The sequence below is a fragment of the Alosa sapidissima genome, chromosome 14 (assembly GCF_018492685.1).
Source record: "Alosa sapidissima isolate fAloSap1 chromosome 14, fAloSap1.pri, whole genome shotgun sequence".
NCBI classification, from domain to species: Eukaryota; Metazoa; Chordata; class Actinopteri; order Clupeiformes; family Clupeidae; genus Alosa; species Alosa sapidissima.
In genome coordinates, this window is record NC_055970.1 from 7,986,986 (window position 1) to 8,014,973 (window position 27,988).

At 40.6% G+C, this 27,988-nt stretch overlaps 1 protein-coding gene across 2 annotated transcripts; it reads left to right on the plus strand.

Moving 5' to 3' along the window:
- The first annotated feature begins 176 nt into the window (after nucleotides 1-176).
- On the plus strand, nucleotides 177-27,802 carry slc6a2 (solute carrier family 6 member 2). Of its 2 annotated transcripts, none has more exons than XM_042061899.1 (15): nucleotides 177-285; nucleotides 746-1,234; nucleotides 2,154-2,285; nucleotides 2,553-2,781; nucleotides 13,224-13,362; nucleotides 14,152-14,286; nucleotides 14,449-14,552; nucleotides 16,035-16,159; nucleotides 16,634-16,746; nucleotides 17,255-17,383; nucleotides 19,170-19,269; nucleotides 20,144-20,244; nucleotides 22,103-22,270; nucleotides 22,561-22,632; nucleotides 25,340-27,802. In XM_042061899.1, exons 2-15 carry the CDS (start codon nucleotides 934-936, stop codon nucleotides 25,361-25,363), a joined length of 1,872 nt encoding a protein of 623 aa, XP_041917833.1. In that variant the 5' UTR covers nucleotides 177-285; nucleotides 746-933; the 3' UTR covers nucleotides 25,364-27,802. The 2 variants fall into 2 exon arrangements, with proteins under 2 accessions (XP_041917833.1, XP_041917832.1); XM_042061898.1 differs by having other exon boundaries at nucleotides 226-309.
- Nucleotides 27,803-27,988: the final 186 nt, after the last annotated feature.

Sequence of the window (27,988 nt, forward strand, 5' to 3'; positions counted from 1 at the left end):
GATTCCAGCAGCCTCATAGACTGCTGTAGCCAAGAGCTACTTTGCTCCTACTTGCTTCTGTCTATCAGATGCAGTGGTCCGCGCACTCTGGGTGAAAGCAAATCAAAATGTTAAATTATGAAATATCACGTGGAAGGAGAGGATGTGGATTTAAATGCTCGCAATTTACTTTGCCTCCAGCCTTTAGGAAGGCGAGTCTTAAAGTTCTATCAGAATGGGCAGTCTCTCACACCCATCTGGACAGCAACAGAAGCGGGTCATGGAGAGGTACCGTCAGGTTCACAAGTATGGATTTCTCTCCTACTCGTGGTAACTACAACGCGCTAAAGGCATGCTATATGTCGCCATGCTTGCAAGACCTCCATTGTGCTTCTGTTAATTCTCGGCTTTGTCAATGTTATTCTTTAGTTTTAGTAGAACTGGTAAGTTTAAACGTCAAGCTCAATCAGCAGAGCTGAAGCAGCGCACTGAGGCGACAGTCGTGAAAAGTTGCAGCGGACAGACGCGCTGCTGATTCAGAAGTTTTTAGCATAGGGTAGCCTACCTCCGCTTTTGCTTTTCACCTCGTGTTGATACTTAGTAGTCTATATATTTCAATGGGCAAACATTTACAATTTATAACGGTTTTTCTTTTTTCAAATAAGATGTGTTTGGGGAAATTCAACAAGACTTTCGCCAATAGTTATTGTATGATGACATGACGATTTTTTTGTTTCACCTAAATATGCTTAATCAATCTCCTTAGCTGATGAAAGCGGCGGACACCACTCCAGTTCACGGGGAAATTAACTGCTTAAGTGGAGACAGTGATTCCTCATCATTAGCATCATCTTCATCCGGGCGCGCAGCGGCGGCGGCGGCACCCGCATCAACTTTGCTTTTTCCTCGGGGCTGTGAAAGCACGAGGCCGCCGGGGTTCAAGTTGCCAAGAAGATGAACATCCAAGTCATGCCCGAGCACAAGTCCTCATCTGTCGCCCCCTTGAAACCGTACAATGTGGAAAAGAAAGAAGTTGAACTAATCCTGGTGAAGGATCAGAATGGGGTCCAATACACCAACTCCTCCATCATCGAAACCCCAACCCCCCGTGACTGTCCATCTGCGCTCGCCGAAAGGGATGTCAACAGGGAAACATGGGGCAAGAAATTAGACTTTCTCTTGTCGGTCATTGGCTTTGCTGTGGACTTGGCCAATGTTTGGAGATTCCCCTATCTGTGCTACAGAAACGGCGGAGGTGAGTGGAGTGTATGCAATTTAGATAATACCCTGCGTAAAAGTTCCAATACCTGTTTATTAGCATTAACACTTATTCTTCTCTAGAAAAAAACTGTAATTAATACGCGTACCAGTTATATAATGAGATGGTCGTAGAAATAAAGCCTGAACACACAAACTATTTATGTGGGTCAAAAGAACAACACCGTACCGGTATTGTGGCAACAACAATTTATACGCCAGAAATATTGGTGGAATAAAGGATAAGAGGATTTGCACGCAAAGTTAGGAAACTGTTACATAAACGAATGAGACGTCTACAGTAACTATAATAACTATGTGCCAACCTGACCAAAAGTGAACACATTTAAGTGCTCGTTTGAAGACAGACAATGAATGAACCGTAGTTTAATGTGCATAGCATTAAGTGCAAATAAGTTGGCCATATATGAGTTAGTCTATGTTATCATATCAGTATGTTTATATGTCCTATTTTTGTGTTAACTCCAACTGTGTGCTAATTCTTAACCTCTTAATGAATAAAAGGGCTTGCTTCTCTGACAATGTTCCACACAGACACACAGTCTCCAACTCAAGATGTTACTGATTGACAGCTGAAAATCAAAATCCTTCAAGCATTGAAAACGTATTGAATCATTTACTGTAGTCTTTATATAATGAATATCCAAATGTTCAATTGATATGGATGCCGATAGACTTGACCAAATATAATGTACACTGCAAATAAAGTGTATATACCTTTAATGGCACTTTATTTGTCTTGTTCCCTTACTGGGATGCGGAGCACAGTAGTTATGTGTAGTTACCTCTTTTGTTATGTGTAGTTACCTCTTTTGTTATGTGTAGTTACCTCTTTTGTGCGTGCACCTCGGTCTGGCAAAATTATTAAATCATTTGTTTCCTCTTTCACCCTCCAGGGGCCTTTTTGATCCCATACACTCTTTTCCTGTTCATTGCCGGAATGCCTCTGTTTTACATGGAGCTCGCTCTGGGACAGTATAACAGACAAGGCGCCGCTACAGTGTGGAAGATTTGCCCAGTGTTCAAAGGTGAGGTGTTAAACACACATTACCAGAAAGCTTCCTGTGCACTTTTTTTTTTTTTTTTGCAGTGTGTCCTCAGAAGGTTTGAAGTGTTGTGTTACACAGAAGAAATTAACTGGTGTGATGACAAGCATAATTTAGCAGGTACCACTAAAAGCTAAACCATTAGGTTTCACCATTGAAAGCCAAACAGTGCAGTATTATCCTGTCTTAATATGTACATGGGTATCACTGCAGTTTAACTCTACATTGCGTTTCTTTATGTCTTTTTAGGTGTCGGCTACACTGTCATCCTCATTGCCTTGTATGTGGGCTTCTACTATAATGTCATCATAGCCTGGTCTCTATACTATCTGTTCTCATCCTGCACCTCTGAACTGCCTTGGCAACACTGTGGACATCCGTGGAACAGTGCCAACTGCACAGACTCAATGTACCTCAATGGTTCTGTCCCGGGGACTTACGCCAAATCCAAGCTCACGCCGGCAGCTGAATTCTACGAGTAAGTACAACCTGTGTGCACAACCTGTATGCACTAGTTGTTTAAATCATTGAAGGGTTTTGAAGAAATATCCACTGTACACTTGAGGAAAAGAAAGGATTGTTCCTAAAAGGAGTATCCTCCCCTGCCTGCTATTTTTAAATATTGTGTTGAATTACAAAAATGAACTCTTCCTGAAAGCTTTGATTTAATCATCACATAAACACACCAAGTCAATCAAACATACAAAAGAACAAAAGGCTGCAAGAGGTTATATATTTCAGGACAAGTGCCAGATTCCAAAACACCAATCACTGTAAACTTGCGAAACCTGCTAACACCATCCCTTTCCTCCATCCTACTCTTGTTTAGATATGTTGTCGTCACTGCCAATTGTCTCGCTTTGACAGTGACGTCTGACATTTGGTGAAGGGCTTCAGCACAGCACAATGGCAAGAATTATTCTGGGTGCTAACTGCTTGACCAGAAATAGCTTGACAGCATTTCATTCTATCTTGGTCCGTTGGGAGTCAGCCAGAGTGAAATGCAATAGATTTTTGCGCGCATGATTGTGTAGATGAGCGTGGGCTCTCTGTGGATGTACAGTATAATATAGACCACCCTTTCTCACTCCTGTGATTCCACATGTCCTCTCTCCGCTGAGGATGCTTCATATTGTGAGTTTATTATGAGGACTCCTTCCTCCCTGGTTTCTTCCTCCTGTCTGTTATTCTTGCATGGCATCATTTATGTTTTTAGCAAAAGGAAGTTGTCTCGGTGTTGCTTGTTTTAACTTCTACTTATTTGTATTCGCAAGGATTCGGGTCCATGGGAGACAGTGTTCATTCAGTACTAGATGTGCTGGTTTGTTTAAAAGGAGGATGCTGATGTGGAAAGCCTGTGCATATTCTCAAAGATTCATCTACACATAATGATCACTGAAAGAATTTGATAACAAATGTGTTATGTACTACTACTAAACATATATATATTATTAGAATACAATTGCCTGTTTTTCCCTCAGGGGTGTACAAAGGCACAATATTTTACACAAAGACATAAACTCAATACCTAAAAAACTTGGCATGGTAATTAAATGGTAATTGGGGCAGCCGTGGCCTACTGGTTAGCGCTTCGGACTTGTAACCGGAGGGTTGCTGGTTCGAACCCGACCAGTAGGCATGGCTGAAGTGCCCTTGAGCAAGGCACCTAACCCCTCACTGCTCCCCGAGTGCCGCTGTTGTTGCAGGCAGCTCACTGCGCCGGGATTAGTGTGTGTTCACTGTGTGCTGAGTGTGTTTCACTAATTCACGGGTTGGGATAAATGCAGAGACCAAATTTCCCTCACGGGATCAAAAGAGTATATTTAAAAAATAAAAAAAAGAATGTGATATTTTGATAATGTGCATGTTCATTTCGATGAGACATTAATCGCTTCCCATTCAGTTCCACAGTTTGAGTATTCCATAAACACCACTCTACTGTGTATTACACTTTTAGGCATATCTTAGATTGAGTTGTTGATGCCATTAATAAGTTTAAGTTTAACTATGGACAGGAACAATGAAAAAGAGGAAAACTTCTCACTTACTGTACAACTGTCCAGTAGACCTTTGTTACATAGAAGGCATGTGCAACAGAAGTCATAGCTGCAAACATGACCAATGTGTTGGCACATTAACTGGGTCACTATGACTAAAAACTTTTGTGCTGCACCCAACATATTCTTTAAATCCACTCATAACCGATAGCACTAGTGCATAAAGGCAAAGAAGCTTAGTTCCTGCTTTTGAAGTCACCAAAAAAGGCACCCGTTTGCACTTCAAAGTCAGGCAGCTCTCTCCCAGAGTCTGTGTGAAGATTGCTTCTGCAGCCCTGAGGAAGTCAGTGAAACAAGAAGGACAATGCGTGAGCCTTATCTCTCAGCTGATGTGCAAACCGTCAGCCATAAACAAAACTCCCAGAGACTGGTACGTCATAGCCGGTCCTGCCAGAGATAAAAGTGCCACATTCTTGCCGACCTCTCTCCTGCATTCAAGGCACATTCTGTTTATGCACAGGGCATGCTGAAATGTCCTCCCACTGTACGTTACGGGATCTTTTAAAACAGGTATATGTGCCCTACATATCCTGTTTATGTTCTTTTCTATTTAAAAGTGAAGGCCTGAGCTCTAGACTCCCTCACTCCTCTGCTTAAAAGCTCGCTGACACCAAATGAGGCACGCAGGCTTCTTGGTTCTGTACGGATTACTTTAGAAACGGTCAGTCTTCAGACGTTGGGAACGTACAATGTTGTAGACATACTGAAAACAAAAAGGCTGAATACATTAAAAAAAACACTCAGCAAAAAGAAAAGTCAAGGCAAGACATTTTTAGAGTGATCAAGAAACATATATAAGAACATGATCATCAACACAATCACTAAAATGACAACAAAAGCACAGTGATGTCAAATACTTACAGTATAATGCAGAAATATTACATGACTAGCCTTAATAATAATAATAATAATAATAATAATAATAATAATAATAATCTTTATTTATATAGCACTTTTCAAAACAAAGTTACAAAGTGCTGTTCACATGTAGATACGGTGGATGCTGTGTTACTCCTCTTATCTTTTACGTAGTCAAACTAGTTTTATTTTTTAAATTCATCAGTTGCACAGAGAGGTCACTAAACCATTCAGGCACACAAAGACCACCCGATAAAAGACTAAAAGACATACATTTTGAACACCATCTAAAAAAGTCGTTGCAAGATCTGCAGATATGATTGCAGTCTGCTACAGAGAATTTCAACATACATGCTCTAAGTGAGTGACTTACAGTATCAATAAAAGCACCAAATCATCTGGGAGAGATCTGGGAGATTCGTTGTTGATGACCACAGGCCTGTGATCATACGTCCACCAGTCCTATAGGGCTAAACTCTAGGTCTTCTTGATATTCACCTCCAGATGGTTATCATCACACCAGGCGATTAATTTCTCAATAATACTCTGACATTGTGCTGTCCTTCCTCATGAAACCTAAGATGGTAGTGTCATTTGATAAGTCAGTGATTTTTTAGGGTTTTTTAGGGTTACAGAGTTTTTTAGGGTTACAGCTTGTACACCCATTAGGATATGATGTAAGAAGAACCTATGTTCTTATGAATTCTATTAACGCTGAACTGTTGCTTATGGTTGGTCAAGAATTAGCTGTATCATCTAATAAAGGGTGGACATTTAGATCATCCAGATTCTTAACCAATAGATGTGTTTAGTTAAGTAAAGCGCTTAGATGTATAATGTACCCTGGCTGTGAAGCTAACTTAAAAGTGTCTAGTAAACAGTTCACTTCTATTTTCAGTAGATTAATAATAAAACATTTTGTAACAACAAATCAAACTGTTCAAAAGTTATTTTCCTGACAATGTGTTGTTTTTAGATTAGTCACTATCCAAGGACACCCTTGTGGAACTGAGTTGTATTCTAACAAAGTGTTCTGGTAAACGTTCCACTGTTTACATCTGTACTAGAAAACTCTTTCACTTTCCAGACGGAAAGTTTCTTTGCTTAGGGAAACATCTAGGGAGCTCAGAGAGTTATAAAGTAATAACAGAGTGAGAGATAAACATAGTAGCTTCCAACTACAATTCAGTGGCACACCGTTAGCAACTGTGCACCAATGATTGACACACTGCTACCAAAAGCAGAGGACTAACAAACCTGCACAGCCGAAACGCTGGCCTCTCCTAAATCCCCTCAGGAGTACCCTTGGCATGAACTCCCACGCGCCGCCTAGCTTCCACTCCTTGGGGGAAGTGGGCCTCCCCCTCAATACAGAGTAGACACACTGATTTGTCATCTCATCTCTTGTCCTCCGCCTTAGAAAAACATGTGGCTGCGGCCACCATTTTCCACGGAGGGTTATCTCACTCTGTTCATCGATCAGTGGCGCCCTGCCTTGTTGCAAGGACATGCGCAGACTCCCCTCATGCGTGCTCATTAGTGTCATATCACTGGCTGGCCGGTAGTATCCTAGTGCAGCTAGGGCTCACTAGAGCACAGCGGGTGTCACTCAAGCCCTGAAGTCAGATGGATTCATTCCACAGCCTCACAACAGCAGCAGCTCTTAATGAGGTGCAGGGGGCCCAGGCGACTGGGCCCTGCTTACCCCAACAATGCCACTCAGTTATATGACCACTGCTATGTTTTTTGTTTGCTCCCATTCTTCTTGCAGTACTTCACCAATGTACATGGCACAAGGTATTCTTGTATCCCGCCATGACTGATAGGTTTGTGTCCCCCCACTGAAGAGAGGTAGGCTGATAGCTTTCTTTGGGCAATAACTTAAAAACTTTTTGCCAAAAATTCAGACATTTTAATGAATTCTAGGAGATGCATTGCCCTTACTCGTTTCTATTCATTTATGGAGAAAAACTATGCAGTTTTGGCAATTTCTTCGCTGTTTTCTCACTTTTTGCTCGCAGGTTTCTCTGCAGAGCTCCCCCTACAGGTTCAGAGTATATATTTTACAACACTCCTCGCTTGTCAGTCTGCCGCTTCCTCTTTCCTTGTTCCTCAGACAACGGTTTACTCGCTTTCTGCTTCTTTTCGCTGGCTCTGCCATGACGAATGCCCGAGAAACTCCATCGCTACCTTGTTCTAGCCGGTGCCTGGTGTGTATGTGTGTAGTGCAGTAAAGCAGTTTGTTACATCGCGAGGCTGCGAGACTTTCTGTCTCTGAGTCTGCCGGCTCAAAGTTGCAAGGGTGGTTTTCTGCCCACAGGCGCTAGGGGGAAGTGAGACAGCCACTATTCAACCCGAAAAAATGACTCCGAAGCTGTTCAGTTAAGGTAAAAAAAAACTGCACAGTTCTCCTTTAAGTTAAGATTTTGAAATTTGGTGTGCATACCTTCACAATTATTTTCCTGACATAGTTTGATCTGTCTTCATAACTAATTTAGGCTTTTAATTCTCATTTACAACATTTATTTGGTCCTCTTTCATCTGCACTAAAGAAATGAGTCTATATTTGAGTATTGTAGTCAGTGCTCAAATTCATTATTTTAAAGATAACAATATTTTTTTAAAAGTAACCTCCATCCTTGTATTCACTAGAAAGTCTGAAAACCACAGAACGTAAATCACAGGTACTGCTTACAGTAACACCCTATTAGTGTGCTGTCACATGTGTGTGTGTGTGTGTGTGTGTGTAGAGAGAGATAGATAGAGATAGAGAGAGAAAGAGGACATAAAGGACAAAATATTTTCCAGTATTACCATGTTCTATCCAATCTGATGTTCTCAGACACAGACTGGGAATGTTGATGCACTTGAAATGTGTTTCCAATACATCGATTATGTAACATGCCGTTGCTGTTGGTGATGGTTGTTTTTTCAGTGTATGTTTCTGCTTATGATAAAGCAATAGTTTCTCTATGCGTGTGCCCAGCATTTATGGTCTGTGGGCCACAGAGAGGAAGAAAGCGTGGTACAGTTGCCAACTGTGTAGGACTGAGTTCATGAATTCTCTCAAGTTGCACAGTTTGGCTCACAGCTGACCTATAGTTTAACCAAAGAACTTTCCCTCTGTCGCACGCACGCTATTTGTTTATCCAGCACCGGCTTTGCAAATAATGATGTCCACAGACAAAGTATAATATGTTGCACGATTTATGAAAGTACCATGTATTGCGACATCAGATACAAGTCAAATTTGTAGTTTCTTATGTCTCATTCCATCGAACTACAGACCCGCTACCCTATCTGGCAAACTTACATAGTGCGGTTATAGCCGATAGAGGGCCGCAAAGCGAATGCAGAAGTGCCGTTCACCCTGTTACAAGTTGATGAACCACTGAAACGATGTTGGAAACATTATTTTAAGGTACAAAAAACCCTTTGGTGTTGCTTTAAGAAGAAGCCACGCATGCATTACAGCAATGCATGCAAGCTGCTCATGTTTCATAGTACTTCATTATTATGTACCTTATTATGTAACTCAAGTGTTGTCTGGGAGACTTCAATTATGGCGAATGCCATTTATATGTAAATGCTTTGGTTAAATCACTGATCTCTAAAACCACTGAACTGCAAGCTAGTAAATAGCTCATGTGAATGTGAATCATTTGCTTATTGTTTTGGTATTTAGTAGACATGGAAGATAGCTGTTTCATAGAGTGTTGGGTTGTGTGTGTGTGTGTGTGTGTGTGTGTGTGTGTGTGTGTGTGTTAGCATAGTTTGCCCATGTACAGTCTGTTGGCAGCTATAGCTTTGCTGTCTTGCCAATTCCCTTGACCACCACCTGTGAATCTTCACAGGAGACTCCCCTCAGCGAGAATAGAAGTGAATCATAGTCTCATGAATAGATTCATGAATTATGGATGCTGTCACTCCAACAGAACTTCTCTAATCACTATGGAAGACGTATGTGTGATCAGCAGTTTATCCACAGCATTAGCTTATCCCACAGTGTCTCATGAAAAGGAATACAATCTACCTACTAATGATATATTACTGAGGGATCCCCAGTGGTTTCCAGAGCATGTTGAATATGCATTGTGTGTGAAAATTATTCCGTCTGGTTATGTGTGAAACATAATTTCCCAGACCTGAGGAAGATCTGGATTAAGGGTTGGACTAAGCAACTGTCCAGAGGGTCTCCTCCCATTATCTGGACAGAACTACACAACGACGGAATAATCTTTCGCTGATGTGTCAAGAGTAACATATTATGTGATGAGTAGACTGTCAGATAGACAGCCAGGTGCCTGTGAGGGAGAAACAATTGCTTGATTAACTGAACCTCCTGGCAGACCTCACATGTGAACGTGGTGTCCAAAAGTATGGTAGAAGAGGAGAAAACTGCATGTGAATGTGGAGTTTTGAGATACTTCATTCAACAAGGGATTTAGAGTTTTATGAGATTATTGACAGATTATTGACTCACCAATAGGTCTGATTCCATATGTTTTTGTTTTTCGGTGACTTAGGCATGCATCAAAAGTGGCAACGTGTTGCTTGTATTGTTCTCAGACAGATGTCCTAAGCCTGACATTCATAATGACCATGTTGATTGAGACCATCTGGAGGTACAGGCTTTTTCTTGGAGGTGTTATCCTCCAGAACGCAGCGCTCACACTCTCTTATTCCAATGCTTGGAGCAATGCCAGGTGCGGATTTGAGATTGTAATTCATATTTATCACCCCCCTGGTAAAGGTGCTCGCCAAATAAATGGTGAAAAAAGGGGAAGGGATCCACTCAGAGTTTTGCTGAAGCCTTTTGGGGAATGTGTTTGGAGACCTCTATTGTTCACACTAATACGTTTATAGTTGCAGTGTTACTTTTTTGTGTTTTTTTGTTTTGTTTTTTGTCTGCTGCCTTGGACAATTGAGTTGTTAATATTTCCACAAAGACCTGCAAGCATGACAAGTTGCTGTATGCTTAAGGAAGGGAGCCTTCCAATAGCAAGTATCATCTGCAGCAGGTTCTTAGGAGTATGTGTGGTGAGCTACTGTTCTCACTTCCCTTAAGATCTCAGGCATCAGGGCGCAATACGCTCAGAACAAAATGTTCAGCATGGCATGGTTGGTAGGCATGGCATGGTTTCCTATAGTCTTACAAACCAACACGAACTGACAGCTTCGGCCTCGTGGGCAGAGTGAAACATGAACAAATGAGTTCAATTTTACCAGCCAATAAGCTGCTTATACCATTTAGTTAAAATATAAATCTGCCCATATAATCAGTGCACAGGGATTGCACAAGGACCACTTAAACAAGTCCTGCTCTGTGAGATTAAAACAAAAAAAAACAATGTTCTTCTTTACATGCTGAAGCATCTGTGTGTGATTTTATGAATGGCTAGTGGATGGATGATGGATGGCTTTCATTACAATCACTATTTGTACAGAATTAGAAAAGATTGGTCTTATTAGAAGCCACTTTTGTGGAAATTGATAGTGTCTGTAATTCGTGTAACAAACAGGCTTGTGATCACATTAACCTGTGTCTTAAAAAAACAAATCACACTGCAATAACAATGTCTTTAAAAGGATCGCTCTCCTGTTAGTGTGAGAATATTTTAAAGGCAATGTGCGGCCTTTCCATGAAGCTCCTGTGGGCACCTCCACCCCCTTATTCAGATCAAGGCTGAACTTTAATGGTGACATATTACTTAAATAATGGCTTCAGTCAGCAACAACAAACAAAACATTACCTAAGAGGAGCTCCAGAAGACCTCTTGTAGAGGGAGATGAGAGGGACACATACTGTGGCACTGTGACACTGAGGTCCTATGGGATGCACTTTATAGGGCAGATATCAGATAAGATATGATGTGATGCAAGGATCTGTTTTTGGCAGGAGGGCTAGCTAGTGTTCCTTGAGTTTCCTGTTCTCTCGATCTACAATTGCCTGTTATCTATCTCGTTTCCTTTAGACTTCACAGCTGTGACATTATTATCAAGATGGGAGAAACTGAAACCTTTTGTTGAAAAAAAAAAAACTTTTTTTTTGGCGGGGGGGCTGGACCGCTAAACCACCAGCTCCTCCAAAGCTTAGATCTCATGGCGTGTGTGAAAGCTTAGATCTCATGGCGTGTGTGTTTCTAGTCTGCTCAATGTCTCCAGAACGGTGGAACACTATGTAACTCCACTGCTCATCAGATCTAAATGGAATGCCCACTATATCACCACGCTCCATCACCGAGACGGTGCGTTAAGCTCTCGCAGCTAGGCACATTCATGGGGAAACTATTAATGGATGGGGAGAGGAGATGTTAGGCTGTGTGACTCCGACGGTCAAGTAACACGCTTCCTCAACAGCTGCACTTAAACAAATAGGTTGAGTTTCAAGGCTTGGCTTTGGAGAGAGGGACTGTTCAAAACAGCTCAGCTTCGCATTTTAAAGATTAACTTCTAAGGATAAGACTCTGGATATACTGTTACAGTGGGCTGTGGTATGAGGGAGACTGTGGAGCTCTCAACATGAGGTTTATGTTGTTCAGCCCTGGGCTGGTGGGTTTCACTGTGATTTGAGAGATGAGCTGTCTGGTGTGGGTCCAAAACCTTCTAGAAAGTTTTCTGTTTACTGACATGCACACTCAGAGTCATATGACAATACAGATGTTTCCAGAGATAATTCAGATGTTTGCTATGACCAGACCAAATTGTGGAAATATTTGATCATAGGAAGAATCTTAACTTTGAACAGAGCAGAGGCACTCCACTGACAAAATTGAGGGACCAGAAAAAACAAAGGCTTTTTCTTTCTTAGCTTTCAGATTCAGTGTTGGGATATTACAGAGGTAACTCGTGTGAGAGGATCCAACATAATAATAGCTTAAGACATTTTTTTCTCAAACACCCCAAAATAGGCTAAAATGTTTAAATGCCAGAGACAACAGATGAGCCTGTGGTTGTGAAGAGCCACGGTATTAAAAAAGTTGTCTATAATTATATATATATAATGATAATGTCTAGGGAGTTCACTCACAGTGTGTTGTTGCAGGGTGTTGCCTTGAAATTCTCTGCAGTGGCCTGGCAAACATCACTGAGGAGAAGCCATATTTATTGCAGGAAAGATGAGACTCCATCTATCACCCAAGGATCACTAAGATCTTAAATTTATGTCACCATAAAATGACTAAACCTTTGACCCTTCATTCAATCACTACAGGAGCTTAGTGGAGGCAAGGTAGATAGGCCACAAGAATTTCATGAGGTTATAAATATTCCCTGGCTAAATTATTAGTAGACATAGAAACCATCATGTTGTTGTTTATTATTACTTCAGCATTTCAGTTGTTAAAATGTACAAAATAGAAAGATGGCCTGTTTATACTGAATTTGCTGAGGGGAATAGCACATATTCTATCTGAAGAACATACAGAAGTTTGTCAATTTGAAAAAGCTCCTGCGCAAGAACTGTCAGACATAATGTAAAATAGTGTCCAACAGTTGCACCGTTACTGTGAAAGCTGTAGATATGAACTAAACAGGTGGCTTTTATCAGCCTTAGGTGGTGTTTGTTGAGACTGCTTTGGCTGGAAAAGTGCTTCAAGCCGACAAATTATTCAAAAACATTCTGTCTTGCCAGAGTAAATATTTTGACATATTGATAAATATCCATATTTTCCTGACATATGCAATTAACACCTGCTCAATCATATAAATGTGTGAAATTGTATGACGGTTGGTAGTCTGACTTGTGTATAATACATTGTCCTAAATTGTGACAAAAATATTTTGATGAATATGAAATTTGACAAGGGAAATCTGTGCATGTCCAATTGATTTCAAATGGAGCTGCTGATCCATTTGTATAAACGTACTCACAGAAAACATGTTGTAGAGTAAACCTGTTTCATGGCCCAGAGTTCGGTCCTTCCAAAGAAAATCTGGATGTTCTCAGTAAAGAACAAAACGCAGTTACCCAATCTTAACACCACCCGTGGTTTTTGTTCTGCAGGCGAGGTGTCCTTCGCAGTTATCAGAGCCGAGGAATCCATGACCTGGGAACTCCACGCTGGGAGCTCGTTGTGTGCCTGGTGGTGGTGGTCTTCATCCTCTACTTCAGCTTGTGGAAGGGGGTCAAGTCCTCAGGAAAGGTAGAGTACAACGGGAGGGGGGGTGGGGGATTAAAAATTATTCAGCCTTTGGCACGGAGGAGAGTGTTGCTCAGGGAGAAACTCCTTTGTACTTTAGGTGAACTCCCTGAACAGTGTGCATGGGGTTTGTGCTGCTACAGACTTATGGAGAGCGTGGGTTGCTGTTGTTTCATGTCATTGGGAGATTGTAGCAATAGATTCTAATGTGAGAAGTCCAATATTGTTTGAAAAAATAATTAAACTGGCTGCACCATCAAGAAGATAGGGGCAGCTGTGGCCTACTGGTTAGCACTTCGGACTTGTAACCGGAGGGTTGCCGGTTCGAACCCTGACCTGTAGGCCACGGCTGAAGTGCCCTTGAGCAAGGCACCTAACCCCCCACTGCTCCCCGAGCGCCGCTGTTGTTGCAGGCAGCTCACTGCGCCGGGATTAGTGTGTGCTTCACCTCACTGTGTGTTCACTGTGTGCAGTGTGTTTCACTAATTCACGGATTGGGATAAATGCAGAGACCAAATTTCCCTCACAGGATCAAAAGAGTATATATACTTATACTTATATATAAGATGAGTGCTCATAGCAGTAAAAAATATCCAGACACGTGAAAAGACTGTCTATATATTGTCCATATAGATGTCAGGCAAGTATATACTGATATGCTTGTATGACTGACTCAGTATCCAAGTGGAGAATTGTAATATTTTTACCCCTCTGAATAATATTGCTTACTGGTACATCAATGTGGTTAATGGTATTACCTTTCAGTAGATGCCTGTTCATACCTGTTTCCAGGTGGTGTATGTCACAGCCACTATGCCCTACGTGGTGCTGTTTGTGCTGTTGATTCGTGGCATTACTCTACCTGGGGCCATGAATGGCATCAATAGCTACCTCCATATCGACCTCAAGATGTTAGAAAAACCATCGGTAAGACTTTCCCTTTTCTTAAATTCTTTGGGACAGTGTTGTAAAATATGAACAATATTTTATAGAATGGTAAAATGTGACTTTGGAATAAGTTGAGGCATACATTAAACAATGAGAATTACTAACCATTTTGCTTCTATCCTGGTGTTCATTCTGGTGTAGGTCTGGATTGATGCTGCAACTCAGATATTTTACTCCTTGGGGGCAGGATTTGGAGTTCTCATTGCATTTGCCAGTTATAACAAATTTGACAACAACTGTTACAGGTAAGATATTGTTTGTAAACATGGGTATATCAAATAATCAACTATTTTTAACTACACAGTAAGGAAGCTTGTTGGTATAAATAAATAAGGTAACGAAACCTGCTATAATTTTATGAAAAAAGAGAAACATTTTTTATATTGTTTTGTAGTATCTCAACTGAGCCTTGCTAACTGCAAAGGACTGCACATAGGAAGCTAGCTAAAATGAGAGGCCTTATTTCCCATTTCAGAACCTGAGAAATTCTGATGATACATCTCTTAATTTGGCTCTCAAACAATAAAGTAATGAAGATAAGTAGCCTAAAAATGAAGGAAAAACCTCCAGCTTTGTTGTTATGTAAAAAACATAAGTGAGCTCTAGTACATATTTTATTTTTATTTCTATTTACATTATATTATGTATTTTTTTATACTTTTATATATTTCATAACACCAAATCGCTACCTTAGAATAATAAGGTTCTATCTGTCATTAGATCCATCGTAAAATGAAAGACCTGCACTGGAGTGTGGGGTATCCAAAACAAAGAAAGTCCTTTGTGATGATCAAAGGTGCTTTTTGTCTTGCCATCTGTGCAGGTAAACTGCAATATGGAAAGGAAAATAGCTTCGGGTTATATATGATTGGTGACAAACAGCTCTACTGGGACAGATAATTGTCTTTGCCTAGAGACGGCTGGGAAAGACAGACAGAAACAAAGAACTGTTTCAGAGCTGACGGGCTTCTCTCAAAGGGCCAGAGTGAGTGAGAGAACATGAAGAGCATCTCCTGTAGTTTTTACTGTTTCTCCACACATTCCAAATAGACACATGACACTGTAAATCAGCTGAATGTTTGGATAATTACGGATCACTTTCAGTCAAAACCCTCGACTCTTTGGCCTCTCGGGTCACGTGCGTCAGAAGTGGCCCCAGTGAGCCACTGAAGGAGCGCCATTAAGTAGTCGGGGAGGATGGATTTCAACATCCACCCAGGGCCAGACAAGGTCAATGCGGCATTGCACTCTCTTCATCCAGAGACGGCCTGCGAAGCTAGAGTCTGTGCTTATAATTGGATGTGAAGGCTCGTGGTAGGGGGTGAAGGACTAGCTCCTCGTTAACCTGATTTCCCCTTTGGTTTCAGAAAAAAATCACTGGGGGTTTGCAAACAAAAAAGAAACTACACGCTTACACTTTTTTTTTTTAGACAATCCAGTGTGATGCTTGAAGCAAGCCAAGACAAGGTTTCAATAAAAACATGAAACAAACTGATTCATGACTGTTTTATATCAACACAGCAGGCTCTAAGCTACAATCCACAGAGTCAGACAACTGGAAAAAAAGATGAAGTTGAATATATCCAATCTGTTATTACCTCAACAACTGTGGCGTGAAACATCTCGTCCATGGTACTGTGATCTGGCATTTTTATTTCCTGAATGATGCACACACTACCCTTAACACTACTGGGCATTTGTGTGTTCCTTTTGTGTGTTCTACGCAGGGATGCTCTCCTGACCAGCACCGTGAACTGCGTCACCAGCTTCTTCTCAGGGTTCGCCATCTTTTCTGTGCTGGGCTACATGGCACAGAAACACGGCGTGGACATCAAAGAAGTGGCCACGGACGGTGTGTGTTTTTATTCAGATGCCTAATCTCATTCTCTGTATGTAATATTTAAAATGTTTAATCCAACTGGCCCACCTTCACTGTCTCCCCAGCACCACTGGATGTGGTGCCCCTTCACTCCAACATATGCCAGAATGACCACGTTCTTCTCCCTACAACGACTTGTTAGATATTGATTGTGACAAACACAGTGGCAGAAATTAATCTAAAGGATTAGCGCTCTGCTCAAAATATAATAATATAAGATAAGTGTTTCATGTGTCGCCCTTCCCCTAACCCCCAAACCCGACAATACTATAAACATTTGCCTTTGAAACACAAAAATAGAAGACATTCTTCTTCCTTGTTTTGTTTTACCTTATTTTTCCCTTTCTGTGTCGTTCTCTGTGTTTTTTTTACTTTGCTGACTTTACTGCTTTATCTGACTTTACTGCTTAAGTTGTTTTTATAAAGCTGAGGTGCATCTCTCCACAGGGCCAGGATTGGTGTTTATCATCTACCCAGAGGCCATATCCACTCTCCCCCTGTCTACCCTGTGGGCCATTATATTCTTCATCATGCTCCTCACCCTTGGCATTGACAGTTCAGTAAGTTTCACTCCCGCCTACACATCACAACGGCTATTAGCAATATATCAACTGATCCCATATTACTTTGATGTTGTCTCAGTGTGTGTCCCCACTGGCCAAGGTTGTGGAACTCAAATGTGACTTTCCTTTGCCATCATTCTCTCACTTAGGCTACAAACACTTTTTGGTCTCTCACACACACCTGCTCGTGGAATTAGAATGTGTGTGTTAGTGAGTGATGTAAGAAGTCCTGCAGGGTAACAGCAGTAGGCCCTGAAATATTGTGCAACAGCTAGCAGAACAGAAAACATTTTCCTTTGGGGCTTTTTTTACATCCAAGGCACATGGAGGAGAAACAAGATGAGCAAATCCACACAAGAGAAGCACATTTCAAACAGCCTTGGCACAGCCATCAGATCTAACTTGACGTCTAACACTTGTGCTCGTAAAAATAACTATCTCTAAAAGTGGGGTGTTATGACAGTGTTTGCGTGTAATAATCCTATGTTCACTTCGTCTCTTGTAGATGGGAGGCATGGAAGCAGTCATCACTGGCCTTTCCGATGACTTCAAAATACTTAAGAGGAACCGCAAGTTGTTCACTTTTGCCACAGCTTTTGGAACTTTCCTGATTGCCTTACTCTGTATTACCAATGTAAGTGTGCCCCCTCTCCACGGAACAGGGTGTGTCATCTCTAGTCAGCTCTTTTGTCAGCTCTTTTGTTTCTTTACGGTAATTTCCACAAAAAAAACACCCACACCACAAAATAGTCCAAAAAACAGACAACTCTAAGAGTGATGGTTCACCGAAGTGTTTCTTAAGTAACCTACAATGCAGCACTTTTATGTGGTTGAACAAATGTAGGATTTGCCTGCCCCGCATTACACTCTGCATTCTAGGAGGCCATTGGCTCATAATGAAGTTGAGAAAAATGGCTTGCCAACTAATTAAATCAGTGCAAGCCAGACTTCTACTTCCAGGAAATAAGAAACCTTACAATAAAAGGGTTGGAATATCAGTGAGTGACGCACTGGGTGGGTTGCACTGTGTTTTCTTTCTCTATATGCTGTAGCTTTGCTTCACAATGCATCACTTGCACCCTCAAGGAGCATTAAACCCCTTTAAGATTTCCTCTCCACCAGGCAAGTTCTATAGCTCTGCTGTACTATGCATCACCCTTAAGGACCATTAAACCCCTTTAAGATTTTCTCTCCACCAGGCAAGTTCAGGAGAGACAGACAGATATTTAAAAAAAGTGTGCAGACCCCACAGCATATGGCTATAGTGTTCATCACTGTAATGACCCTTCTTCCTTTAATGATTTGTTGGTAGCTTAGTGACACCTGATCTCTGTCCTTTTCACATCTACATGTATGATTTGTATCACACTGGTAAGAAGTGAGTGTATCTGAGTAAATAGATCTCAGTAGTACAGCGAGTATTGTGGTATCAGTAGATGGCACCAAAAAGGAGGTCAAATGTGGAAAGAAGTAATTATCTGCACTCACCGTCAGATCGGTACAGTTCTACCGTGATGTCAGTGAGTGAACTGAGCAATAGAGCCAGAGAGAAAAGGCAATTTTGTGAATATTCAAGATAGAAATCTACTTCGCCTCAAGCTGCATCCATTTTGCCCACGGATTCATAGTGTAGCCTAGTCTGAGCTTCAGGGCCTTATTGGTTTTCTAAAGTCATTCCCTGTTTTCATTGTGTGTTATGAATGTTATACCTGTAAACCCTGCATGCTTTCAGAAAATACTTTTTGGAATGTTCAAAATTTCAAACTTGATGCTTGACCGCAAACTTGATGACTTGATGCCTTCATGTCCTGTTTGATATTGTGAACTAAAGCATTAATTTGATTCTATGCAACACTTTGCATCAGAACAAACAACACATTTTAACAGGGCTTAAACTCACACAGCACTGTCTTGTCCTGCCTAGTGGTTAAAAAAATGTAAAAAAGGTTTTTCAATAGCACGTCAATATGTTATGTTGACATTTTACTTAGTCCATAAATCATTGCTAGGCAGTACACTTGACACTATGACTAGTTCACTAGAGTGGCCTGCCTGCAGGTCACTTGAGTGGAAACTATATCTCTGCAGACATGGTCTCCACGTAATCTGTGCACAAAGCACATGATACAAATGTAGCCATCAGCACAGTCCACTCACACTGTCCACACAGCACTGAAATTCTGTGTCTATATACACTTGTGCACATTGACTCTTTTGAATGACATACTTTGGAGGCACCCATGCATGCACACATCTGCACTGCACAAAAATCTGTGGCTGCAGAGGCGTACTTTCGCCCTTAAAGCCTCACCTCGGGGTAATCAGAATCCAATGTTTTCCCTTCCGTGTTAATGGTCCATGTGATTGTTTATTGATGTTGCCCAAGAACTGCTGCCTTTTAAGATCTCTCTGCTCTGCAGGGAGGGATTTACGTGTTCACCCTGCTGGACAAGTATGCTGCCGGGACCTCCATCCTGTTTGGAGTACTGATCGAGGCCATCGGTGTCTCATGGTTTTACGGTAGGGTCTACCCTCTGCCTTTGTCACCGTTTGATATTTAGCCCCTAGTTTCATGCCATCATGCTAGCTGACCACCCCGATTGTCATTCCCTGCCTTTACTGTACTGCTAGCATTTTATGCTCTGCGCTCCTAGTCTCTTTTACTTAGCTACACGCAGGCTGAGATGGCTGCTTGAGAGCCTTGACTTTTAATGGCTCATGCCAGCAGCCACAGGTCTTGATCTGGGCTCTCAAGTGGTGCCCAACCTGCCTCTCCATGGCCCCCTCCGGGCTCTTGCCCCACGCACGGCCCTGTGGCTCTGTCACAGCGGAGCCCCCAAGCTACAGCTGGCATTTCTGATAGAGCAGAGGAGAGATGAGGAGAAGCCCCCCCCCCCCTCTTATTTCACCACAAACTAAGCCCTTTGGATGAAAGCACACACGGAGGCCAATGTGTGCAAGCAGGAAAGCATTGGCACACACAGACTACTTCTCTCACACACACACACACACACACACACACACATACACACACACACACACACACACGCACACACACACACACACACACACACACACAAACAAACAAACAAACATACACACACACACACACACACACACACACACACACACACAAACAAACAAACACAAACACAGTAGTAGACTAAACTGACTGTTTTTCCCGTAAAATATGATGGCACGTCCTGATTCTTAAGATCTTTATGAGAATTTTTGAAAGTCGTGACACAGTGTTCTGATGATATCAAGCACAGACAAGAGCAATCACAAGAGCGAGGGTACAGTTCCCTGGAAAGTGTTTAGTGTGCTTTTCCCAAGGCTCTCTGGCATTCAGGGAAATGACGCCTGGACCCCTTGTTGTTTGTTTACCCCTCAGGCGTGGACAGATTCAGTGAGGATATCGAGCGCATGATGGGCTTCAAGCCAGGTCTCTACTGGAGGATCTGCTGGAAGTTTGTCAGTCCGGCCTTTCTGCTGGTGAGGAGAGGATGTTGGGGGTGTTGGGTGTGTGGGTGGGTGTGTTTGTGGGGGGGGGGTAAAGAGGTACAGTAATCCATGGTCGGGGAGATCAGGTGGAGTCAACAACATGTGACATCATGGCACTAATGTGGCACCGATGTGTATCTAAATACATTATGTATATGTATTTAACACTCTAAAAGACAGGCACAGATGCAAAAAAAACAGTCAATTTCTGATGAATTTACAGAAATATATTTAATAAAAACTACCAAATGGCAGTTTGATAGAATGTCAAAAAAGCATGCACATTTTGTACAATTGTGAGGATGGACTGTTTTTGCATCTGAATTCTTCAAATACATACATGAATTTATATCATATATACACTAATTCAGATTTCTCAAGAATGGTGCATGGCATGTACATGTGATTCCTTCACATTGATAGCATTGCAAGCACCTTGCTTCAGCAGATGGGCAGAGGAACACATGCCTATCATTTGTGCATAACAAAGGTCTTCATTCAGAACATACTCAGGGGTAAATCACATGGATAACTGCATAATGCATAATCTGATTAATGCATGCTTCCAATTCACATAAGGTCTTGCAAAGCAAAAAAATGAAAATTCTATCCCTAGACATCACTCAAAATATTTTTTCACCTTTTTGATATTCCTAAGGTTTTCTTGAGTAGACTGAAATATGTTGGCCTCTGATATTCACTTTGAAGTTAAGGGGAACTGGCAAGGGATTGATGTAGCCCTACTGGAGTAACCTTAGTATCTGATTTAGGGTTGGGTACCGAGACTTTACTGTGCCCAAGATGGCACCAGTGCCAACGTGAAAGGCAAATAACAAGGCGGATCCTAAGCTCAGCTGTTTATTTTCATCTGCCCTCTGGTGTTCCAAATTGTTATTGTTCCATTTCGATCACCTGAAAAAAAAAAAAAACAGTCTAAAAATAAGTCAAAATTCTGAGGCGAAATTTTGAGATGGCCCTACTCAATCCAGGAAGCTCCCAGGAAGCCCATGTATTGCTGTTTAATTTAGCTTGCTATCTTATCAATATGTTGCTAGATGTTAATGCTGTATTTATTTAAGCCATAAAATGTCTATTGTTTGCAGCAGACTGCAACATATCTTCAGCGCAATCAATACAAGGCTGTAATTATAATGATATCAAAAGTACCAATATCAAGACATACATTGCTATGCTAAAGTGGTATGCTAAAGTGGTATGCTAAAGTGATATGCTAAAGTGGTATGCTAAAGTGCTAAATGGTTAAATAACTGAAAGGGAAAGGGATTGCACATGTGAGATGATCTCACTTACGTAATGTAAACTGACTACATAAAATTGCTTTTTGATCAGTGCTCTTTTTAAGTTGGACTAGGGTAGTGCTTAACTACTTTCCACATAAATGCATACCCAGAAAGTAGACCAGACATGCAAATGCTGCACACAAGTTTTTGAATATTTGAATTCAATTTTGGCCACAACATCTGGACTTATTTTTCTATACCAGATATATGTTCATATGATTGGTTGTAATTTGTTTAATCCTCAATGGAATTTCATATTCAATTTCATCTTATCCATCAAAAAAACAATTTAATCAACCATAGGCATTGGTTCAGCCCCCATTCAAGCACCGGTAAAGTTTTGAAAGTATCGATTTAGCACCGGCATCGTACAAAACCCAAACGATACCCAAGCCTGATTTCATTAGTATTGAAGGTTAATGCAGGTGGGAAGAAGTTCAATCAAAGTGGTAGTCTGAAGGATACATTGACAAAGATGTTTATTTTAAACGGCTACATTAACTGTTTAAATGAGAAATGTTTTTCTTTGTTTACATTTTCTTCTGCAGTTCGTGGTCATTGCGAGTATCGTCACATCTACTGGCTTAAAACACGATGACTACACATTTCCGTGGTGGTCCAATGTGGTGGGCTGGAGTATAGCCATGTCATCTATGATGTTTGTACCCCTCTACGCCATTTATAAGTTCCTCAGTGTTCCAGGGAGCTTCAAAGAGGTAAGAATGTTTTATGGACTTTTATATCACATTTTGTACAAGCAGATTTCCCTGGTTGATTTTGTATTTATGTGTGTGTATGTGTATGTGTGTGTGTGTGTGTGTGTGTGTGTGTGTGTGTGTGTGTGTGTGTGTGTGTGTGTGTGTGTGTGCATGTGTGCCTGTGTGTGCGTGTTGCCATAATCTCACAAATAACTGCTGGATTTTCACTGGAGCCGAACATATACATATTCAGTATTGCTTTTGCAGCCATGTTAACTTGTTTCTGTAATGGGTTTTTGTTCTTGTAGAGGATAGCCTACTGTGTGACCCCAGAGCATGAACAGCACCTGGTGAAAGAGGGGAATGTCAGACAGTTTACGGTGAGAGGCATGAAATCAAATGGCCACCAGTTGGTTGCACTAGTCGAGTGTGCGTTTGATTGTACTGTAAATTTAGGTGTGTTTTAAATTTTACGTTGAAACTTGCTAGTTTTAAACTAGCGCTGCAGTTTCAGATTACGCTCAGGCTAAAGAATATAAATTAGGTACATTCAGTCTTACACTTTTGATACCGTTGTCATGCATGTTTTCCTGTTCTGACAAGAATTTTTAAGATAATCCTGGGTAAAGGTGGTGAATTCAGTTGTGTCAGCAGAAGTGAAACAGGGACACAACTGGAAGATTCCTTTTTCATATGAGATTGCAAAACACTAATCTAAGTAGCCTGTACAGAATTGTCCAGACATGTGGACTCGAGTCACATGACTTGGACTCGAGTCAGACTCGAGTCATGATTTTAATGACTTCATACTTGACTTGATAAAATTCGGCATGACTTGCGACTCGACTTGGACTTGAATACTATTCACTCAAGACTTGACTCGGACTTTGCCTCTTTGACTTGTGATGACTTGACATGTCTCGAATCAAAAACTAAATTTCCTGATCGTGTACCAGTCAACCCAGAGATGCTTTCCTGCGACTAAAAAAAAATTAAAAAAAATAGCGGAGACAAGCGGCAGAGCACAGTTCAGTAGCCTACTGCCACTACCCTCACACGCGTTACGCACTGTGTGTAGGGCATCAAGAGACAGAGGAAGGATCAACATTTAGCCAATCACTAGTAGCTTTACTGCAAACTGATTTGCACTCTTGTTAGAGAACGTTTGTCAAAAAGCACCAACAGCATGTCAAGTCAAGTCAAGTCGGCTTTTATTGTCAATTTCTTTACATGCACTGGTCATACAAAGAATTGAAATTTCGTTTCTTACTTTCCCATGCAGACATAGACATGCTTTAAATACAGACATAGACATACTATGGACATAGCCATAGACAATAAACATTAAATTAAAGTGCAAGACTGAAATATAGAACATGTATGTATCAAAATAGAAATATAGGACATATATATAAAAAAAAAATAGAGGTAGTTGTGTTGTATATTTCTATAGTCTTAACAGTTACATGAAGTTTAAACTTGTGCTTGTGTGACCTGTATATTTACATTGATATGCAGTATGCAGTAATTCAAGCATGTTACATAAAGATGATACTTTTCGAGTCCTCTCCATTAAGATCCAACTTAAACTTATGCTAGGCTACTGCATTTAATTGAGAACACACCTAAGCACGCACGAGAGGGAGAGAAAACGAGTAGGTTCCAGCTGGCTTGTCATTGTTGATGATGATTGATATCTTCTTTTAAATATAAGAAACATATAAAAAGAAATCGTGGAAGCAACAAGTACGAGATTAGAGGAGATTGTGAATTTATCCGGTTCTCACTAGTCTACTATACTGTTATAAACTATGAGATCCAGGTCACTATGACATAGCTGCACTCACTGTGATTTGGAAAGTGGACAAGAATATTATGAAGAGTTGTCTTTGCCTTGTGTAATGGAACTGGTGAGTCTTGATGTATTCAATAATTTATTTACATGAAGCACATGATATGCCGATTGAAACGCATTCCACTCAGCTACTGTAGCTAGGTGGCTACTGGCTACCAGGCTCATAATTCACTTTTAATTGCAAACAGAAAATGTCAAGCAAGCATCATGTCATACATGCTTCTCTTTCTTTCCAAAGGAATGAAAGCTGTTTGTGCCAACTTAATATCATGCTTATCATTGTTAATATTGTGCTATACATGTGGCACAAACAATTTTTGAGTTTGTGGACTAGCCATAGGCTATATTTGAACGGAGCTGGTAAAAAAAGATCATTATGAGAACGTGTGGACAGTGCACAATGGGCTTAAAGTGACAGTGCACCATTTACAAATTAGATAAACAGCATCAAATGTGTATTTCTTAAGAAATGAATACTTTAAAACACAATTACTGTCATTATTATCTTTTAAATAATATAAAGGTGTTGACCTTGGCTTCCCTTATGAGTCACCACTGGCAGACAGCCTAATAAATTGTTTGCAGGCAAATCTGTGGCCTAGCGCAGTGAAATACCATCAGTCAAATTATTACTCATCCTTACAGTGGGCTCCGCAATTTGGAAAAACGTTATATATATTTGCAGCTGTGCTGAGTGTCATGTAGCTATCCGCTTTGTACAGATTACTCAGGTATGCACATGTGTATATTACACAGGTATGCACATGCATATGTCGTAAAAGATTACAAGACAGAAACATTGAACATATTTTATTCTGTATTTGTAAAAAAAATACTGTGGATTAGATGGAAGTGCTAAAATTATGATCGATAGTCTAATAATGGCATTATTAAGTGAAGAGTACCTGATGACTTGTTCAGGACTTGAAAAAGATTGGGACTTGGACTTGGACTCGACTTGGCTTTGATGTGACTTGGACTTGGACTCGACTTGCCCTTCTCTGTATTTACTTGGGACTTGACTTGGACTTGACTGCTAAGACTTGGGACTTACTTGTGACTTGCCAAACAGTGACTTGGTCCCACCTCTGGAATTGTCTTGCTGTTTTTGAGATCCAAACTTATGGCATATACCCATGATACCATGACACTTAAGCTTGAGCTGTCTTAAGCAAATTTATCTTCAAGAACTGCCATACAATGTGAAATGTCAATGGACCTTTATGTTTCAGCTCAAACACTGGCTTGCCATTTGATGGAACCACCGTCCGCTGTGTCCAAAGTCAAATGGCAGGATGTGGCTAGAGAAGGTGATGCACTCTGCAGGAGGGTCTGCTGCTGGCTTGTGGGGGGAGGAGAGGCCTCCGCCGGTGGGGTGGACAGGGTGAGGCATCTGCTTCTCTGTGTTCAGCACAACGCACCGTCCGCACCGCTCCATCACTGTTCAATGGCTGTCGCTACTTTTCAGTGCGCAAAATAAAACGTTCTGTCTGTGTTCTTGCTTTGCCACCCAACACCACCCCCCACCCCCTTTTCCTCGATGAAATCATAACTCAAACCTCATAGTTCTCATATACAAATCATGCTGGGAATCTACAGGTATTTTATTCACTAAACCAATTTTTTTTATCATACTTTTTGTTATATGTTTCTGATTTTTTATACATTTTTATTTTTGGGCATTTGTTACTGTTTGCTTAATATGACGAAAACCCACAACAATATCAGTCATGTCAAACAGTCCTCGACTCGTTGTGTGTGGCATAGGGAAGCAATTCAATCTGTAGATGTAGATTTTTTGGGAGACCCTTATAAACGGCTTAGCCCTCCTGCTGTCTGTGACTGAAAAGGCAACTAGAAACAGACCCTTCCTTGAGTCTCCCTTCTAAAACCGGCAACCAAAAATCTATTTGCTTATAAAAAAATTATATATTTGTCAGAACATAATCATTCCCACACCAAATAGCATAACCATTCTTTTTTATATATAAAACACTGGCATTGAACATATTTTAAATGGAACCAACCATTTAAGTGTTATGATGGAATATGTAAACTCATTGTTTCAGTGAAGTTGTAAAATAGATCCTCACCACTGTATGAAGGCAATTGCTAGGGAACCCCCAGGATTACTACAGTATTCATCAAAGGAGCTCGACTGTGTCAGTGCCTTATCAAGCTAGACACTTCAAATACTACTTTCACTACTACTTAGTTATTTCACAAAGATGGGGATAAACGTGTCTTTATGACAAACATCCTCCTGGTCTTCTGCCCTGAAAAGCATGTTATTGTAGGGGCAGTGTGTGCCATTTTGTGAACTAAGATTACAACTCAGCATAGAGTTCATATTGGCCATGTAGATGTTGTGTAGAAAGCGTATCATTTATCTCGAATAAAAGGGAACAGATCATATTGGCACTATTCAGTTCCAAAGATATATATTACTTTACGAAGGTTTTTTAAGAGGGCTAGGCTCTGTCTCTCTTATGAAGAGTCATCTCTCTTTATTTTTGCTTAACCATCATCCAATGGTGTATTATGACTTTTGTCAGTTTTGCTTCTCCTGAGAAGCCTGTTATCATAATTCAAATACTTTGAATTTACTGTTTTAGTAGCATTAGAGGTCGGTCCTTGATCTGATGGGAGAGTGGCAGTGAGGGTTATTTGAGAGAACAGATCCAGAACTTGAAAGGAGCTCCCATCAAAAAGTGCTTCTTTAGTTTAGTGTTTCTGTGGACAGCATGCCAATTTGAGGCAATGGTGGGATGCGGATTTGCATCAGTCAGTTTGATTCTGTTTTACATACCAAATCGAGAGCCACAACTAGTCTTTTTTTATAAAGAAACTCTAAACTTTGGTTTACAAGTGATAATGTTGAGGACTCCACAATGATTTTCTGTTTTGTTCTTTAATTATCTGGCAGTATAAGATCATCGGCCCATGTCAAGGGTTGCCACTCCATCGTGGTCCACGTATTACAGCTGCAATGTAAAGTGCAGTTGCAAAAGATTTTCCTCTATAATGTGCGGGTGTTTGTGCGTGAGTGTGTGCTATTGCTATATGTATTGTATGTGTGTAACACGACTGCAGATCTTTTAGAAAATGACAGTCATAACCACTGTTTTGTCATGTGTAAGATTGTCCTGTTCAGCAGAAAATATGATACTTTGCATAATTTGCAGATTTTTTTTTACTTCATTTTTTTAAGTATCCAAATGTATAATCTTTAATGTTGTTTTATACTATTATTATTATTTATTAGAAGGAAATTATTAAATGAAATCTGAACATCACATTGTAAACAGTGCATAGTAGGAAATAAGCCACACATAAATAAATTTAAGATATTGTGAGTTAAAGAAAGTATATATACATATTCTTTTGTTATATATCTAATCTTGTATTTATCAAATTGTTTATAAGGAGCCGTGAATGTAAAGTATTTTAAACGTTAGTGTAAACTGTTATTTCATGGTGTTCGATGTAAGACAAAAAAACAGTATTCAGAAATGTATTCTTCAGTGTAAGCCAGGATCTCTTCTATTGCAAGAATGTAGCTGAATCTGCCCTGGTATTACTGAACTCCGACTATGTACACCACATTGTTCTGTTAAACATGCAAAGCAACTATCTATTAAAGACAAATCCAATTATTCACACTACTACAATAAAGAGTTTCTTCTACACACTCACACACAGACGTGGAAAAGTTATTCATTAAGGAAAACTGCAACTTGGCACGACACAATTTAATTAGTTTGGAAGGCGTAGGCTAGAAAGAAGGCCAAAGCCTTTGTTGATTGACTTAATCTTTCAGAGTACTTGAGGGATTTAATCCGCCAAATTCACTGAGTGTTGACAGAGTCAAGAGAGGATCA